Raw genomic sequence first — 18,573 nt, forward strand, 5'->3', positions numbered from 1 at the left:
TTTGTTTTGTTTTTTAATTTTTTTTTTCAACGTTTATTTTTGGGACAGAGAGAGACAGAGCATGAACGGGGGAGGGGCAGAGAGACAGGGAGACACAGAATCGGAAACAGGCTCCAGGCTCCGAGCCATCAGCCCAGAGCCTGACGCGGGGCTCGAACTCACGGACCGCGAGATCGTGACCTGGCTGAAGTCGGACGCTTAACCGACTGCGCCACCCAGGCGCCCCGAAACTCGGTTAAAAGAAGGAAAAAGAGAAGAAGCGGGAGGAGGGAGGGAAGAGAGCGGAAGCACAGAAGGTGGAGTGAGTGGGTAGACCAGGCCTGGAGGCTGTGGGGTATCCTGCCAAGTTCCGGAAAGGTCCGCAAGGGTGGGGGAGAGGCAGGGGACACTGGGCAGACGCCGTAGGTGCCCTTGGTGGGGGCCTGGCGGGGTCTGTGTCGGAGCAAGGTCAGCCTTAATGAAAGAGTGTAGACAGCTCTGGATGGTAATCAGGAATCCTGGAATCTAGGACAGCCTGGAGAAAGAGAGGTTGGGGGCACGGTGTCCTGGACGGGGTGGGGTGCAGGGACGAGAGAAAAGCCAGCCCCGGGGAAGAATCCTCAGGGACAAAAATTCACGAAGCTGCCGCTCAGAACGACCCCTTGATGGGAACCCAGGTGCGTTTGCGTCTTTTAACTCTCCCTCCCCACCCCCCACTGGCTCACACCCGAGGCCCCCACGGGACTGGTCTCTTTTCATTATTCAAGTCTTTGCTCAAGTAACACTGCCTGAGAGAGGCCTTCCCTGACCACCGGCTAAGGCTGTCTGTCGACTGCCGCCCTCTATTACATTACAGGATATTATTCCCTTTAGAGCACTAACCGCCACCTGAAATGATCTTGCTTATTTATTTTTCTTACGGGCCGTCTGCCCCTGCCCACCTCCCCCTGCCCACCCCCCACCCCCGCCTCCCCGCCAGTGTGAGCTCCACAAAAGCAGGCACCGTGCCTGTCTTTTTCATCCAGGCATCCTCAGCGTCTAGAACAATGCCTGATACGCAGTAGGTCCTCAGTGACTATCGGTCGAATGGACATACCCAATGGCCCAGGTGGGCCCCAAACATTGCCCAGGGGACCAGAGTTGAATCTGGGCTTCCTGGCCATGCTGAGGACGCTCCAAAGGCACTCTGCCTGTGTGGCAGCAGCTGTAGACCAGCAAACTCGAGACTGGGAGGGTCCAAGGAGAAGCCTAGGCTGTCTTCCACCCCAGACACAGTCCTGGAGCCTCCTTACCCTGGGGTCACTTAGGTCCTGGCTGATCCCTGCAGAAGGGGATGACAGGTCCAATGAGTGAGTCACCCTGGCAACAGGGTGACTGGTAGGCAAATCATTTTAAGAAGCCAGGAGGCTGGGACACTGGGATCCCCATGGGTTGGGGGGTTGGGGGATGGGCTAACAGTCCTCGAGAGGAGAGGATGGAGAACAGGTGCCAGGGCTCCCGAGGGTGCCCCAAGTAGGGGTTGGGACACCAAGATTCTGCCGAGGCGAGGGGAAGGGGCGGAGGACTGGGTCACCACATTCTCTGAGGGCAGAGATATTCCTGAATCTGTCTGTTTTTCCCAGCTGGGACCAGCATAAACCAGCTCTCCTCGAATGCACTAGAGACGGGTTCGTCTGGGAAGGCAGCAAGGGGACGGAGACAAGACTAGGAGAGATGCCGGCTGCTTCGCCCTCTGCCCCACTCCCTTTTTCCTTCTCCCTGCTGCTTCCGCCCCGGTCCCCAGAACCCCTGCCCCCCTCCCTCTAGGGCTCTCCCATGCCCCCTGCTGCTCCTTCTTCGCACAGCAGTGGCCCGGCTAAGGGAACAGCAGGATTCCATTTCTTCCCTTCCTTCCAGGCCTCTCAGGACCAGCCTCCGCGAGGGGAATGCTAAAGGCCCACAGGCAGGAAATGCTGGGGAAGGAGGGGGCTCCTGGCTCCCAGAAAGTGACCCGTATCTGGTGCGCACATCTGCCTGTCGGTGCTGCTGAACTCTCAGGCTGAGAAGTCACGGCTTCCTCCTCCTCGGGAAGCCTGCCTGGACCCCCAGACTAGGTTAAGGCCCCTGGTCTTCAAGCTTTTACAATTCCCTCTACGGCGCTTATCAGTTTCCGATTATCCACTTACTTGTCAGTCTTTGATGGATGTCTGCCTCCCCCGGGGGACCTTGAGCAGCCAGAGGGCAGGAACCAAGGGAGGTGGGGGGGGAGGTTACTCATCAGTACAGCCCATCGCTCAGCGCAGTGCCTGGTACATTGCAGATACCCCGTAAAGATGTGTCGAGTGAATGAACGAGTGACATTCGAGGGGATTCTTAGGTGGGGGGTTAATGGGTGCTGTCCGTGTCGTGTCATTGCCTAGGCTCTGGGGACAGCTGGGAGTCCAGATGTTCTCACTTCTGCTCAGGGCCCGGTCCATGTCCAACTTCTGGCCTTGTGCCCAAAGGCCATCCAAGCAAAAGGAGGCCAAAGAAGCCTCTCCTAGAGGGAGGGGACACAGAGGGGTCATGAGGGCAGCTTGGACCCACAAAGCTCCTCCCCACCCCAGCTCTCTGACCTAAATTTTCTACAGCACTTCCTCTCACTGGTCCTTTCTCCCCTCTCTTCTTGTGGCCTTTTCTTCTAGGCTCCCAGAAGTTTCCTTTCCCTAAAAACATGGCCTTGCCTGTCTTCTCCTCTCCCCCTAGCTGATCCCAGCGGCGTGCTGAGGAGCATGAACATCGCTCTTACCTGGCAGAGCCCCCAGGAAGAGGCGCCCCTGTGGCTGGACCCAGAGGTTGAGGAGGGAGGCAGGATCCAAGAGAGGCAGGGCGAGCATCTCCTCCTTAGGCCTCTGGCTCACGACTGCCCCAGACTCGCCCAGCTTCAGCTGAAGAGGGGGTCCCGAGACCAGAAGCAGATCCAGCTGTGGGCCCGACGCAGAGGACAGCACCACTTTCTGCGGAGTGTGTGGGACAGGGACGTGACCGGGGGAGGAAAGCGCAAACCGCCTGGACCCCTGTGGCCCCACACCCCTTGCTGCCTCAGTCGGGCCTCTGAGCGGTACCTTCTGTCTACCAACCATTTCCGCCCCCTACGTGCGGCCCCAATCTTCCTGGCTTGATGTTCCATAAAACCACACCGATCCCAAGTAAATACGATCCAGATAAGAGCCATTTGTAGGGGCACCTGGCTGGCTCACTCGGTAGAGCATGTGACTCTTGATCTTGGGGTTATAAGTTCAAGCCCCACGTTGGGTGTAGAGATTACTTAAAAATAAAATCTTGGGGGGCGCCTGGGTGGCGCAGTCGGTTAAGCGTCCGACTTCAGCCAGGTCACGATCTCGCGGTCCGTGAGTTCGAGCCCCGCGTCAGGCTCTGGGCTGATGGCTCGGAGCCTGGAGCCTGTTTCCGATTCTGTGTCTCCCTCTCTCTCTGCCCCTCCCCTGTTCATGCTCTGTCTCTCTGTCCCAAAAATAAATAAAAAATGTTGAAAAAAAATTTTTAAAAAAATTAAAAAAATAAAATAAAATAAAATCTTGGGGCGCCTGGGGAGGCTGAATCCATTGAGCATCCGACTCTTGATTTTGGCTCAGGTCACGATCCCAGGATCGTGGGATCGAGCCCCGCGGTGGGTTCCTCACTGAGCATGGAGCCTGCTTAGGATTCTCTCTCTCCCCCTCTTGGCTCCTCTCCCCCGCTAGCACATGCACATGCTCTTTCTTTCTAAAATAAATAATAAATCTTTAAAAATAAATAAATAGGGGCACCTGGGTGGCGCAGCCGGTTAAGCGTCCGACTTCAGCCAGGTCACGATCTCGCGGTCTGGGAGTTCGAGCCCCGTGTCGGGCTCTGGGCTGATGGCTCGGAGCCTGGAGCCTGTTTCCGATTCTGTGTCTCCCTCTCTCTCTGCCCCTCCCCCGTTCATGCTCTGTCTCTCTCTGTCCCAAAAATAAATAAATAAATAAATAAATAAATAAATAAATAAATAAATAAAAAACATAAATAAATAAATGCCATTTGCTTGCTGTGGGCAGTTTTCTTTTTTTTCTTTTTTTTAATATTTATTTTTGAGAGACAGAGAGAGACAGAGACAGAGCATGAGCAGGGGAGGAGCAGAGAGAGAGGGAGACCCAGAATCCGAAGCAGGCTCCGGGCTCTGAGCTGTCAGCACAGAGCCCGACGCGGGGCTCGAACTCACGGACCGTGAGATCATGACCTGAGCTGAAGCCGGACGCTCAACCGCCAGAGCCACCCAGGCGCCCCTGGTCCGTGTCAAGATATGTCCCTACCGTCCACCTTAAGCTTTCCTAATACTGACAGTCTGGGGTCCCCCTTTCCCCCTGCCACTCCCAGGCTCCACTGAATACAGGCAACACCCCCTCTTACTTGATCTTGGAGCTGGAGGCTGAGCCAAGGAGGGTTTTCTGGGGTCCCAAGGGCAAGGAGGTGGCCAAAACCTGCTGCCGGCTGGAGTCCCAGGTCCAGAGAGAAGGCCCAGGGCTCTGCACGAGGCTGGGGGATGTCTGGGGTGGGGGGATGGGTGACCCTTTCTGAGGACTCAAGGCTGGGGACTCAAGGAAGGAGGCAAACTAGTGGTGGAAGGAGACAGGGGAAGGCAGACACAGGGCCGGCCGTGGAGGGAAAAACCGCCTTTACCTTGGAGACTGAATTCTGCTCGAGTCCCCGGAGGGAAGAACGTGCCAGGCTGGGACTCTGCAGCACAGCTTCTGAGGCTGCTGGTAAGGGCAGACACCGAGGTCTGGGCCTGTGGGTCCAGCCAATTTTCCCGGCGCAGACAGCCATCCAGGGTGGGGACCAGCTGGAGCCGGTGCAGGGAAGGGAAGATGTGGGGATGTGGCAATCAAGACACGTGAGCCCCTGTCCCAGCCTCTCCACGCTCAGTTTATTCTCCTCTGAGACACAAGCCTTTGGCCTCTCCCACGCAGCTATCATGCTGTCCCCTCTCCTTTAAGAGTGTGGACTTAGGGGCGCCTGGGTGGCGCAGTCGGTTAAGCGTCCGACTTCAGCCAGGTCACGATCTCGCGGTCCGGGAGTTCGAGCCCCGCGTCGGGCTCTGGGCTGATGGCTCGGAGCCTGGAGCCTGTTTCCGATTCTGTGTCTCCCTCTCTCTCTGCCCCTCCCCCGTTCATGCTCTGTCTCTCTCTGTCCCAAAAATAAATAAACGTTGAAAAAAAAAATTAAAAAAAAAAAGAGTGTGGACTTAGACCCCCGTGGTCCCCTGGGCAGCAACACTTTACCACCTGGGGTGGGTTCCCACCCTCGTGCTGTCGGTTACCGGCAAACGGAGACTGGAGGCAGGGAACAACGGTCCCCCCAGTGCAATCCTCACGACAGGCTGCACTTTGCCGGCCAGAGGCCCAGAGACCTGTCTCAGGCACAGCACCTCCTCCCCATCCACACTCAGCAGCAGCGAATCCCCGAGGACCTTCCCTTCCACCTGCCGGACGGGGCGGCGAAGCGAAGCTGAATCAGAGGCCCCCGGGGCCTGCCTCCACCGCCTTCTGCAGAGGCAGCCAAGTATAGCAGAACGAACATGGACTTGTAGAGGCAGCTAGCATCCTGGGCTCACTCAGGACCTGCGCCTCAAATTCCCCTCTGAAAAAATGGAGACGAGAATCGCAACTCCATAGCGGTTTCGTTGCGGGTCAAATAAGACGACGGTGGTAAGGGGTTGCCCGGAGACCCGGTTCCGTTCCCCTTCCGCAGGCCAGCGCAGGCCCGGACCTGGCTCAGCTGGTGCCGCTTCCCATCGTCCAGCCGGGGCCCGGCACCCACCGTAAGCTGGGCCGAGTGGTTGCGCATTTGGATCTCGGGCCTGCCATCTCGAAGCCCCAGCACAAACCAGTCCTTCTGGGGGTTGGCATCGCCATGAAAAATCACTCCCTCTGGATCCCAGGTTCGAAGCTCAAAGGAGGAAGAGGTTCTGGAAGGACACAGAAGGAAAGATGGTGCGTGGGGCATGGCCTGTGGGGACAGAAGCGGGGTCAGGGATGGTGAAGCGGCGGAGAGGGAAGCAGGGAAAAAGGAAGATCCGAGGCACAGAAGGTAGGGTCAGGGGACCAGGTCAAGGGGCTATGTCAACCTCATACTTCCTGATCTTGGTGAAGTCAAAGGTCATGATGGTGATAGGCTCTTGTCCTGAACCACTGCTGAGGTGCACAGCAGGAGGGTCCTGGATCCTCTATCAGAGAGAGAAAATAAACAAGGTAGGAAGACATGCCAGAGACCCAGTGACGAGGGCAGGAGAGACACAGGCTACCGCACGAAGAGGAGAGGAAGGAAGAGGCCAGAGCCGAAGGGTAGCTCATTTCTACGCACACACGGGCTGAGCACCTTGTCCTAATCCTGCACCTGGGTAGAGAGACCGTCTCGGGGCCCGTACCTGGTGGCCGTGAGGTGGCAGCGGCGGCAGCAGCAGCAGCCCCGGCGATGCGGCCAGTGGGCCTCTGCTCTCCATAATCGGCCGCGGTCCTCTCTGTGGCTCAGATCACCCTGGGGAGAATGTGTTGGGGACAGGCAGTTGGTGTTGGGTGGGGCGGGGTGGAAAGAAGGGGGGCAGGAGACTGGGCACTCACCCTCCGCCCCCTCTGCGGACAAATCGGGGGAGGGACAGGGCTCGTCCACTTATGCTCCCCCTGCTGGGAAAGTGTAGGAGCCAGGACAGATACCCCATTTTCCCCTCTCCTCCTCTAGAGCCTGACCTGGGTCCCCGAAGTCTTTTGCCCACCTGAGGAGGCTGCCTCCCCAGGCCCGAGGTCCAGACGCAGTCCTGCCCTGCACCCCAAGCAGCATCCTCCATCAGAACAACAGCGGACGGGCGCCTGGGTGGGTGGCTCGGTGGGTTAAGCCTCGGACTTCCGCTCAGGTCCTGATCTCACCATTGGTGAGTTCCAGCCCCACCTGGGGCTCTCTGCTGTCAGCCACCGGCTGTTTGGGATCCTTTGTCTCCCTCTCTCTCTGCTCCTCCCCCGCCTCAAAAATAAATAAACATCACACATAAATTAAAAGAAGAAGAAGAAAGCAAGCACTACAGCTGAAATGTGGAATACCAAATATCTAGCTGGGTGCCTCTGCACAAGTCCCTCCACCATGGTGCTGTAGTGTCCTTGCTGACAAAATGTGAAAAATAATACCTACTTTACGGAATGACTGCGAATGACGATTCGTGGAGATCATGCAGGCACAGGGCCTGGTATCTGCTCTGAGCTCCTCCCTCACTATCTTCCCAGGCCTCGAAGGCTCGCCTCAGCGGGGAGGTACCGTCCCGGAGGGTGATTTAGTGGCTCCTAAGAAGAGGCCCCGTCCGCCGCTCCTCATTATCTTACCACGTACCGATAGAAATTCATCACCCCCTCCCTGACCCGTGTTGAAATACCACTGTTCCCGAGGGCAGGGCCACTCGGAGCCACTCAAGACCCCTAGGAAACAGCTCTCACAGCTGGAGCAGGGGTGGTGGCGGTGGGGGGGACTCGGGGCCGGGTGGCAGGTGACTTTTGATCCTTGCGGTTTCAACCAGAGGCTGAACAGCACCACGGGACGACCAGCACCCAGGCAACCACAGCGAGGGAGCCCACAGTCCAGCCTTGACCCTTGCCCGGGGGCCCAGTCACGGGGCTGGCGGAGGCGGGGGGGGGGGGGGGGGGGGGGGGGGGGGGGGGGGGCGCCCACCACTCCCGCGACCGCTGCCCGCGGCGCCCCCCGGCTCTTCGGGACCCGGTGTGCGGCCCCGTTCGAGAGCTACCTGCTTTTCAGCCGCGTCTGCGGAACGGAAGGGAGGGTCCCGGACTTCAGTCCCAGACGGTGGGGATGGCGATGGCTTCCGTGCGGATCCGACAGGCCGAGGAGGGAGACTGTGGAAATATCCTGAAGCTGATTCGGGTGAAGGCTGCGGGCCGGAAACCGGGGGCCCGGAGGGGGCCCCGACAGCCTGGCCGCGGGTGGGGGCGGGGAGGCCAGGCTGCAGCGGGAGGGGCGCGCCTGGGGAGGGTGCTGCCCTGATCCAGCCTCTGTCCCCACGCCGGGACCCCCTGCCCTGATCCAGCTCCTGTCCCCACGCCGGGATCCCCTGCCCTGACCCAGCCTCTCTCCCCACGCCGGGACCCCCTGCCCTGACCCAGCCTCTGTCCCCCACACCCTAGGAACTAGCCGAGTACGAGAAACTCTCGGACCAGGTGAAGATCAGTGAGGAAGGTGGGGGCCCAGCACCGGCATCCTGATGGAGGCTGGGGAGGAGGTAAGGGATGGATGGGTTCCCAGGCCAGGCACACACCCAGGCTTTTTCTCTCTTTCCCACGACTCGGATCTCCACAGCCCTGAGAGCAGACGGCTTCGGAGAGAATCCTTTCTATTGCTGTTTGGTGGCTGAACTTCTTCCCGCCCCCGGGGAGCCACAGGGTAAGAACCCTGGCACCTGGGAGGTTCCCCTCGCCTGTCCCTCTCAGAGGTCTCCCTCAGGGGCCCAGAGGCCTGAGCCCTTTTTTTTCCTCTCCTTCTCAGGGCCCTGTGTGGTGGTGGGCTATGGGCTATACTACTTCATCTATAGCACTTGGAAGGGGCGCAATGTTTATCTGGAAGACATCTATGTGAAGCCCGAATACCGGGGTACGGGGAGTGGGGGGGGGGGCAGAGGCTGAGGCTGGGGTGGTAGGAAATCAACCCAGACCCACCAGCATCCCCTGCCTCCTAATCCCAGCCTTACGACCTTTTCAGATCCCCTTGAACTGAAACAATCTTTTTTGTTTTGTTTTGTTTTGTTTTGGTCTCTTTTCCCCCACAACAGGTCAGGGGATCGGTTCCAAAATAATCAAAAAGGTGGCTGAGGTGAGGAGAGGGATGGGGCCACCAGGCGGGTTCTGGAAAAGCAAGCATGTATGAGAGGAGCCCAACCCCCCTCGGGTTGAATGGTGAGGAAAGCTTCCTTTTGAGAGAAAGGCCAAGTGATGTCTTCTCCCACAGGTGGCCCTGGAAAGGGGCTGCTCCCAGTTGCGTCTCACAGTCCTGGACTGGAACAAGGGGGCCATGGACTTGTACAAGGCCCTGGGTGCCCGAGACCTGACTGAAGCCGAGGGCTGGCACTCCTTTCGCTTCGAAGAAGAGGCGATGAGGGAGTTGGCAGGAAAGTGACGCCGTTCCTTGGGCATCTCTGTCTTTGGCCTCCTCCCTCCCCACCTGCTCAAGCACTCCAGACAGAGGCCTCTCGGAAGGAACAGAGGTTGGGAGCTGCTCAACCGGAAGGACAGAACTGAGACCAGAACTGAGGGAGAGGCCCTTCCATCTCCCTGTTGAGGATGAGAATTGCTGAGTCCCGATGTGCTGGTGGAGGAGGAGTTGATGGTGCAATAAAGCTCCGGCCACTTCAGGACCCTTCTCGAGTGCCCTGCTCGGTGGAGGCTGCTGCCCGGGGGGTAAAGGTGGGCCCAAGGTGACTTTCGCTCACCCTCCGTGGGCCAGAGCCCTGGCTCCGGGCTGTGGAACATGGAGAAAAGAAGAGCAAAGTGCCAGCTTGGCACATCAGGCTTGTTGGTCACAGTTCGGACTCAGACAAAGGCCTCCAGTGTCTGAACTGCACGCTACAGGACTCAGGAGTGAGGCTGGCCCGCTGGCTCAACATTTGGAGCAGGATGCCACCTGCTGGTGGTGTTTCGGGGGCCCTGGGAAGGACCACTGGCCTCCGCTTAAAAAAAAAAAAAGAGTCTGCTCAGCCTGCTAGTGCTTTTTTTTTTTTCCCCCAGAAGTCACAAAGTCCGTATTTTCAGTTCAGCAAAACCAAAGGACCCGGGAAACAAGGAAGGAAACGAGCTTACGTCCTACTTTCGTACAATCTTATTACACAGATAATGCGGATTCGTTGTAGAAAATGTGGAATGTTCGCGTGAAATAAAAATAGAATGCGTAGGGGCGCCTGGGTGGCCCAGTCGGTTGAGCATCTGACTCCTGGTCTCAGCTCAGGTCTTGATCTCAGGGTTGTGAGTTGAAGCCCCATGTTGGGCTTCACTGAAAAAGAAAAAAAAAAAAGCAGAATTTGTAATCTTACTTATATAACTGTTATTAATCCTCTGGTATCAACTCTTTAGAATTTTCAATGTCCATAAATACACAGGAGTAGTTAAGTGAGTAGAGGTGGGATCGTATACTTTCCAACAATATATCAGACCCATCTCCCTGTGCTATTAAACGTACATCCGTCGTCACTTTTGTGGGTGGCATATTCTTTTTTTTTTTAAGTTTTTTTTAATGTTTGTTTATTTTTGAGAGAGAGAGACAGAGTGTGAGTGGGGGAGGAGCAGAGAAAGAGGGAGTCACAGATTCCGAAGCAGGCTCCAGGCTCCGAGTTGTCGGCACAGAGGCCGACGCGGGGCTCGAACCTATGAACTGTGAGAGCATGACCCGAGCCGAAGTTGGACACCTAACTGACTGAGCCACCCAGGCGCCCCTGGTGGCATATTATTCTTTTTGTTGATGAACCATTGGTCATAATTTAGACACTGAATGAGGGCAGGCAAGTAACATAAATGGATAAATTGTAAGAAACACAATCTCTAGACTTCTACGGCAATGTAAAGAATTGAAGATCTGGGGTGTCTGGGTGGCTCAGTCGGTTGAGTGTCCAGCTCATGATCAGAGGTCAGAGGTCATGATCTCGTGGTTTGTGGGTTCAAGCCCCATGTCTGCTGTTAGTGCAAAGCCTGCTTCGGATTTTGTCTCCCTCTCTCTCTGTTCCATTCTCTCAAAAATAAGCAAACGTTAAAAACAAAAGGTTGACGATCCACCTTAAAATCTAAATTATAAAAACAAAAGAGGGATGCCTGAAGAGCGTGCAACTCTTGATCTCAGGGTCGTGAGTTGGAGCCCCATGTTGGGTGTAGACATTACTGAAAGATGAAATCTTTAAAAAAAAAAAAAATTCAGCCAAAGAGAACACATCAGGGGCTCAATTCTTCTTGAATGATTCCAATTTTGGGCCCTTCACACCAATTTAGAGCAGATGGGCCTTAGGACAATCTTGATCAGGAGATAATGAAGCTGGTCAACCCCTCCCCCAGATGGGAGCCACAAAAACCCAGTCTCCTATGGCTCCTTGGCTCATCTCAATCTGACAGGATTTATATCTTTTGAACGTGATCAACTTATCTAGTGATGGGGCTGTTTTTCAATGTCAATTGCATTAGAATGCATCCTTTCTGGAGAGATGCATAAAGAGAGTGTAGTTGCTTCTGAGGAAGGGGTCTGGGTGTCCAGGGGACAGATTTTCCCACTTGCTACTTCAGATTTCCTGAGTTTTCTGCCATGCCAGGTTTCACTTCTTTTTTTCCTCCTCCTCCTCCTCCTCCTCCTCCTCCTCCTCCTCCTCCTTCTTCTTCTTCAAACAAAAGGATACATAAGTAAAACTCAATGCAGGGGCACCTGGCCGCCTCCGTGGGGTGAAGCAACCAACTCTTGATCTTCGGTCATGATCTCACCGTTCGTGGGTTGGAGCCCCACATCAGGCTCTGCCGCTTGGGATTCTGTCTCTCCTCTCTGCTTCTGCGCTCTCTCCCTCTCTCAAAATAAATACGTTTAAAAAAAAATGTTTAATGCAGAAGAAAAGGGCATAAACTAGGAAACGTAACGTTTCCCAAATTTCTCTTGTCCCCATCTTGTTTTGCCTTTGCTTCTTGGTGTTCACGGTTTTCATGTTATTCTCTGGGCCAGTCTTGGCAGGATGTCTGTACTCCAGCATCGCTCTGTGCTGCAGCCACAGCCGGCCTTGGGTTCCTGCCCACTCATCACTGTTTGAGCCTCCTGCGAGGTGATTCTGTTAGACGTTGGGGCTGATCTGTATGAGGTGATAAGGCCCTGGGTTCTGGCCATGGCCGGGAGAACAGAGAGAGGGGAGGGCACTGAGGAGGAGGGCTTTTTAAAGGGAGCATTGAGAAAGCATCATTAAGACAACTCTCAAATCTGTCAAACCTGCACATTGCTATCACCGCTCTTTGAAAGTTGCCGTAGCCTCCTGACTTCCCAGCCCCCTCCTGTAAGAGCCCCCTTCCATGAGGTTATTAATATTTTTTTAATATATATTTTTTGAGACAGAGAGAGAGCACGAGCAGGGGAGGGGCAGGGAGAGAGGGAGACACGGGATCCAAAGCAGGCTCCACGCTGACAGCGGTGAGCCAGATGCGGGGCTGGAACTCACCAACCCTGAGACCCAGACCAGAGCCCAAGTCAGCTGCTCAATCAATCAACTGAGCTACACCCAGGCGCCCCTACTTGATATTATTTAAAGAGTCCCATACTGCTCTACCTCTGATAGAAAAAAACAGTAGTCTTACAACTCCCAAGGTTCTCGAAAGACCATTGGTTCAATTGAGTGTTTAAATTGCTATTATGTTTTGTCTTGGACTCATCTGTATATGTCAGACTAAAAATAGCACCCAAATGCTGCCGCTTCTCCATGCTTCTGTTTTCGCATGAGCCCTGACTTCCCACCGCTCACTCTCTGTTCCGCAGCCACCGCCACCCCACCCCCATCCCCCAGCCTGCCGTGCTTCCAACATTGTATCACAATTCCGGATGGATCTGTTGGGTGTTTACACTGCCGTGATTATCCAAATGATCTTCACAGTTGAGCCCTGTGGGTCTTCCCCCCCACCCCCCCGGCGGGTTTGGGGGGGGTGGGGCTGGGGGGGTTTTTGGGGGTTTGGTTTGGGTTGTTTTTTGGGTGGGGGCCCCCCCCCCCCCAAATTCTCCTTTAGTTGTGTTACCTGTGCTCTAAGGGTATACAAACACGTAAGGAATTTGATCTCTTCCAGTTGAAGAATCTTCTGGCGGAGACTTTAGACCTGCTTGCTCCAACAGAGTGGCTGATCTTTAGACCGCACTGGGGGTTCTCACTGTACAGCCATCTTTTCTTTTAAGTTTTTATTTATTTATTCTGAGAGAGAGAGAGTGAGCATGGGGGAAGGGCAGAGAGAGAGAGAGAGAGAGAGAGAATTCCAAGCAGGCTCCACACACACCATCAGCACAGAGCCCGGCGTGGGGCTCGAACTCACACACCGTGAGATCATGACCTGAACTGAAATCGAGAGACACTTAACCAACTGAGTCACCCGGGCGCCCGCCTTCTGGATTCCCTTGCAGGATACCTGTCTCTTCATCTTTTCCTTGGTTTATTTTGATAGAGCTGCTTTTTTTTTTTTTTTTTTACATTTTATTTATTTTTGATAGCACGCACACGCACAAGTAGGGGAGGGGCAGAGAGAGGGAGACACAGAATCCGAAGCAGGCTCCAGGCTCCGAGCTGTCAGCGCAGAACCGGATGCAAGGCTCGAACCCACAAACCGTGAGAGCATGACCTGAGCCGAAGTCAGTTGCTTAACCGACTGAGCCACCCAGGTGCCCCTTGATGGAGCTTCTTAAGAAAAGATACTTGGGAGATAAATTTGTTGGGACCTTGGGGCACCTGGCTGGCTGGGTTGGAAGAGAATGCAACTCTTGATCTCAAGGTGTCAGGGTCGTGAGTTTGAACCTGACGTTGGGTGTAGGGATTGCTTAAATAAAAACTACAAAAAAAATTTGTTGGGACCTTGCAAGTCTGAAAATGTTTTTGTTCTACTCTTGTACTTGACAGCGTGGCAGGGTATCTAACACTAGGTTGGAAATAACGTGCCCTAAGAATTTTGAAGGCATTTCTCCATGGCCTTCAAGCTTCTGCTGTTGCTTCTTACCAAGAAGCCTGAAAAGTTTCTTATTCTGGAGTCTTTGTATGAAGCCTATTTTTATTCTCCTTCTCTTTTCCCTCAACCACAACTTTTAGGATCTTCAGTTTTTCCTAGCCTTCTGACATCTTATGTGGAAATATTTTAGTGTGGACCCACTGGGTCTTTGCCATCTCGAAACTCATGTTCTTCGGTTACAGAAAACTTTTTTTTTTTTTTTAATTAAAAAAAATTTTTTTTTCAACGTTTATTTATTTTTGGGACAGAGAGAGACAGAGCATGAACGGGGGAGGGGCAGAGAGAGAGGGAGACACAGAATCGGAAACAGGCTCCAGGCTCTGAGCCATCAGCCCAGAGCCCGACGCGGGGCTCGAACCCACGGACCGCGAGATCGTGACCTGGCTGAAGTCGGACGCTTAACCGACTGCGCCACCCAGGCACCCCTACAGAAAACATTTTTAAAATTATTATTGTTTTGGGGGCACGTGGGTGGCTCAGTCAGTTGAGCATCCGACTTTGGCTCAGGTCACGATCTCACAGTTTGTGGGTTCGAGCCCCGCGTCGGGCTCTGTGCGGACAGCTCGGAGCCTGAAGCCTGCTTCTGTTTCTGTTTCTCCTTCTCTCTCTGCCCCTCCCCCACTTGTGCTCTGTCTCTATCAGAAATAAATAAATGTAAAAAAATTGAGCCACCCGGGTACCCCTCTGGGAGATTTTTAAAATTTTATTTCCTAACACTTCTATTGAATTTTCATTTCTGCTTTCATGTTTTTAATTTCTAGGAGATCTTTCTTTGTTTTTTGTTCTTTGCATTTTAAAAACATTCTGTTGCTTCATGGATATATGTTTTCATCTTTCTGAGGATATATTTTTTTTTTAAATGTTTTTCGTCTTGCATAATCTTTCATTTTAGAGGCTTTCCTCAAGTGTCAGGCAGTCCTCAGTTGTCTGCTCATATTTAAGATTGGGATGCTAAGGTACAAGTGGAAATTCGTGTGTGTGTGTGTGTGTGTGTGTGTGTGTGTGTGTGTGGCAGATAAGGAGGTGTGTTGACTGTGGACTTCACTCTAGGGTGATCCGCTAGGCCATTTCCTTGAGGAACCCCTAATGCCAGTATCCTTTGTCTTTTTTCTCATCTGATCAGATTTACCAGAAGACTCTTCCAGACTCCCATTTGGAAGGTAGAAGCTTGGCTATATATATTCTTCTTCTTCTTTTAAATTTTACTTATTTCAGTAATCTCTACAGCCGACAAGGAGCTTGAACTCACGACCGTAAGATCAAGAGTCTCTCTCGTGCTCCAAAAGCTGAGCCAGCTGGGCGGCCCAGTCTGTACATATTCTTAGAGCTGGGTGAAGAAGAAATCTGAGGCAAGTCTCAACATTCAGTATGTAAACTTTCATTTAGTTCCCATTTTCAGTATCTAGCCAACATTCATCTAGCAATCTACACATCATTCTGTCTTCCTCCCAATCCCGATGTACTTAGAAGTCCAAAGACAAGCTGGGCCACTCTTTTGACACATCCTTCATCATCCAGCTAGAGTAATCTTACTAAAAGGCAGTTTGGCTGAAAGTCCTGTAATGGTTCCCACTTCTCTCAGTAGAAAGTCCAAACTTCTTTTTTTTTTTTTTTCAACGTTTATTTATTTTTGGGACAGAGAGAGACAGAGCATGAACAGGGGAGGGGCAGAGAGAGAGAGGGAGACACAGAATCGGAAACAGGCTCCAGGCTCCGAGCCATCAGCCCAGAGCCCGACGCGGGGCTCGAACTCACGGACCGCGAGATCGTGACCTGAGCTGAAGTCGGACGCTTAACCGACTGCGCCACCCAGGCGCCCCAGAAAGGCCAAACTTCTAAATATGTTCCAGCCCCTGCAAGGTTTGGCCCAACCCTTCCGGCCACGTGTTTCCCGTCCATGCTGGTTATAACCATGTTAGTTAGACTCTATACAGTCTAACCTCTGTACCTCAGAGGCACTGTACTCTCCCCTCTGGGCCTTGTGAATATGCCATTCCCCATCGGAAATGCTGTTCTCCCTTCTGTCACTCCCGTCCTTTGCCTGAATGAACAATGACTACAGCCGGTGAACAAACGTTAAACCCGAAAGGACTGTTGGTGTCAGGGGCTCGGAAGTTGGTGACGGTGTCACTTCTAAAGCAAAAGTCAGCTACTGCTATTGCTTAAGAGCCCAAATTCAAATTCTCCAGTCTGACGGCCTGTACTCTTCTTTTTTAAAAATTTTATTTATTTTTGAGGGGGGGAGGGAGAGAGAGAGAGAGAGCGCGCAAGCGAGCACGCACAAGTGGGGGAGGAGTACAGAGAGGGAAACACAGAATCCGAAGCAGGCTCCAGGCTCCGAACCCGGCAGCACAGAGCCCTACCTGGGGCTTGAACTCCTGCACCGCCTAAACCCAACCCGGGGCTCTATCTCGTGAACCGTGAAGTCAAGAGTCAGATGCTTAACTGAGCCACCCAGGCACCCCAAGGTTTATTTTTGTTTTATAGCTTTAACTACGACTCCTATGCCGATGATTCCAACATCCATCTCTCCAGCCGAGACCTCTCCTGGAGCAAGAACATGTGTGTCGATTGACCTGCAGAGCACTGATCCCTTCATTTCGGTTAATATTTGCCAGGCCAGGAACCGTGCTAGGTACCGGGTATACAATGGTGGGCACAGACAGACACGGGACCCAGTCTCTGGCCTCGCGGACCTCACAGATGGCAGAAGACAGACGCTGGACAAATTATTAATAGTACAACCGCGATGAGCACCCCAAAGGAGTATAGGATGCTTAAGAACCAACCTAGTATAGGCACAGTGGAAGACTAAAAGAAATTATAGATGTTGAACGAGACGTTTGTTGAAGACAAGAGATGTCCCCCTGAATGGCGGACCCTCAACCTCATCAACGTGTCTTCCAAAACTTTGCCTCCTGAGTTCTTTCTTCCATGTTTGGCATCACCATTCACTCAGTAACCCTGAGTACTTCTTCAGGGACTCCTGACCCCACCCCACTCCACCCTCATCACCAATTCTTGTTGATCCCGCTGCAAACGGAACAGGCTCAGACCAGCTTGTCCCTCTGTTGCTGGCAGCCCTCATCCAAGTTAGGTCCTCAGCCTCTCTCTTTCCTGCAGTCAATAGCTCTTCACGGGGTCCCGCGCCTTGGGACCACCCTTACTCTTTATCCTCCATAGTTGTAGAATGAAAATCTTATCCGATTACACTGCTTAAAATCTCTCAGTGGCTCTTCAGTATTGATAAGGGAAAAGCCACTCTCCTTCATCTGATTTACAAGTCCCTCACAGCCTACCTTCCCGTAGCTCCTCAAGCCAAATGCTACTTGAACCGGTTGTGGTTCCCCAAAGGACATGCTTTCTGCTTCTCTGCATCACTGTAATTCCTGATATCTCAAGAATCCTATTACTGCACTTTTCCTCTTGCAAACGCCTACTCAACGCCCACCTCTCCATTCACGTCCCCTCCTCAGTCTTTCCTGAAGACTTTCCTGAAGGTTACTCTGAAGAACAACTTTTCATTGTCTCATTGGGATTCCCTCTCTACCTAGTCCTTATCTCTATCAAAACGTCAGTGGAACCCGATGCACTTATTTGTTAATTTGTTTAAACTTGTCAGTCCCTTCCCCAATGTATTATAAAATCCTTATGGGGGAGGGGGGGCACTACTACATCTCGTCTTTGTATCCCTGGCACTTATTAAGGCTGTTGGAACACAGTGAGGTCGATATAAACACTTGCTAACGGATCAAATGCACAACACGTGATCCTAATTTCTGTGCTACTTTATTTATTTCTGCAACTAAATTCCCTATCTCAGTTCAAGAATCCGGAGTTTTCCCTCTACTACCCTTACTCCGTAACATTTTTTCCTATTTTGAACATCCTCAGCATTTGGATACCAAATCTTGTGCTGATCTAAGTTGCCTTTGCTTTTTGGTACTGCCTTGAAATTAACCTTTCATTATATGCATGATCGGAATCTTCTGCAGGTAAGAACGCGACTCTTCAATCTACAGCACAGAGTCACACATGCTCCCAGGAGTCGATACGTGCTTGTGGACGATTAAGCACAGCGCACGCGCACCAGGCCTTTTTTTTTTTTTTTTTTTTTTCCTTTGACTCCTCTTTTTATTTTTTCCTTTGGAGCGTGCGCACCGAGAAAGACAAAGGTGGGGAAAGTGACCAAGCAGTCATTCAGGCGCATGCCCATCCCTCACTTGCCCCAGCCCGGGGAAGCTCACAGCGGCGAAGTGGGTGTGGCCTGCCCAGGAGCAGCAGAAATCCAATCCGACTGAGTGGGCTCGGCCCCTCCCTCCGCACGATTGGTTAATTATCAGTGTTGTGGGGAGGGGAAAGGAAGAGATGTGGGCGGTGGAGTGGGGCGGGCGGGGGGGTGGCGAAGAAAGAGAGCCGTCTGGCTCTGCGCAGGCGCAAGGAGGCGACCAGGAGAGGGCGTGAGAGAGCAAAAGGGAGTGTGGAAGCCCTAATGCGCTGGCGAGCGCGAGCTGGGTCGCCAGCTTTGACGCCTGCGCCGTGGCCCTCGGGGCCCCGCGCGCGGCGGGCGGGTGCCCGGTGCGCCTGCGCAGTAGGCGGCGGCGGCAGGGGGAGGTGGAGGCCGTGGAGCGGCAGCGGCAGCAGCGGGTCCCGGGACTGAGGCAGCAGCGGGGGCGGCGGCAGGCGGAAGCTGAGGTGACGAAGGCAGCGGCGGCGGCGGCCGTTTCCCTCACGGTGGCGGAGACCAAGGCGGCGGCGGCGGACGGGGAGCGGCCCGGCCCCGGCCCCCTGCTCGTTGGCTGTGGCAGGGCCGCCGTGGGGCCGGCCCGGCTCCCGCCCC

General features: G+C 53.7%; 2 protein-coding genes and 1 long non-coding RNA gene across 7 annotated transcripts; 2 read left to right on the forward strand and 1 right to left on the reverse strand.

The window, feature by feature from the left end:
- Positions 1 to 2,077: 2,077 nt before the first annotated feature.
- On the reverse strand, positions 2,078 to 7,622 carry SHBG (sex hormone binding globulin). Of its 5 annotated transcripts, none has more exons than XM_040453331.1 (9): positions 7,156 to 7,622; positions 6,401 to 6,510; positions 6,108 to 6,199; positions 5,755 to 5,941; positions 5,294 to 5,458; positions 4,654 to 4,816; positions 4,384 to 4,520; positions 2,747 to 2,954; positions 2,081 to 2,497 (listed from the first exon to the last, which is right to left on the reverse strand). In XM_040453331.1, exons 2-9 carry the CDS (start codon positions 6,473 to 6,475, stop codon positions 2,253 to 2,255), a joined length of 1,272 nt encoding a protein of 423 aa, XP_040309265.1. In that variant the 5' UTR covers positions 6,476 to 6,510; positions 7,156 to 7,622; the 3' UTR covers positions 2,081 to 2,252. The 5 variants fall into 5 exon arrangements, with proteins under 5 accessions (XP_040309268.1, XP_040309267.1, XP_040309265.1 ...); XM_040453330.1 differs by lacking the exon at positions 7,156 to 7,622 and adding an exon at positions 6,746 to 6,861; XM_040453332.1 differs by lacking the exon at positions 7,156 to 7,622 and adding an exon at positions 6,720 to 6,832.
- Positions 5,869 to 7,622, forward strand: LOC121015986 (uncharacterized). The gene is made up of 3 exons (XR_005784069.1): positions 5,869 to 5,966; positions 6,712 to 6,901; positions 7,535 to 7,622. It is a non-coding gene; the product is annotated as an uncharacterized LOC121015986 (long non-coding RNA).
- Positions 7,623 to 7,708: 86 nt separating this feature from the next.
- On the forward strand, positions 7,709 to 10,208 carry SAT2 (spermidine/spermine N1-acetyltransferase family member 2). The gene is made up of 6 exons (XM_040453340.1): positions 7,709 to 7,896; positions 8,157 to 8,208; positions 8,329 to 8,412; positions 8,515 to 8,619; positions 8,798 to 8,838; positions 8,974 to 10,208. Exons 1-6 carry the CDS (start codon positions 7,825 to 7,827, stop codon positions 9,139 to 9,141), a joined length of 522 nt encoding a protein of 173 aa, XP_040309274.1. The 5' UTR covers positions 7,709 to 7,824; the 3' UTR covers positions 9,142 to 10,208.
- The last annotated feature ends 8,365 nt before the right edge of the window (positions 10,209 to 18,573 follow it).

Source organism: Herpailurus yagouaroundi, unplaced genomic scaffold, assembly GCF_014898765.1.
Source record: "Herpailurus yagouaroundi ecotype Mexico unplaced genomic scaffold, PumYag 208, whole genome shotgun sequence".
Lineage (NCBI taxonomy): Eukaryota > Metazoa > Chordata > Mammalia > Carnivora > Felidae > Herpailurus > Herpailurus yagouaroundi.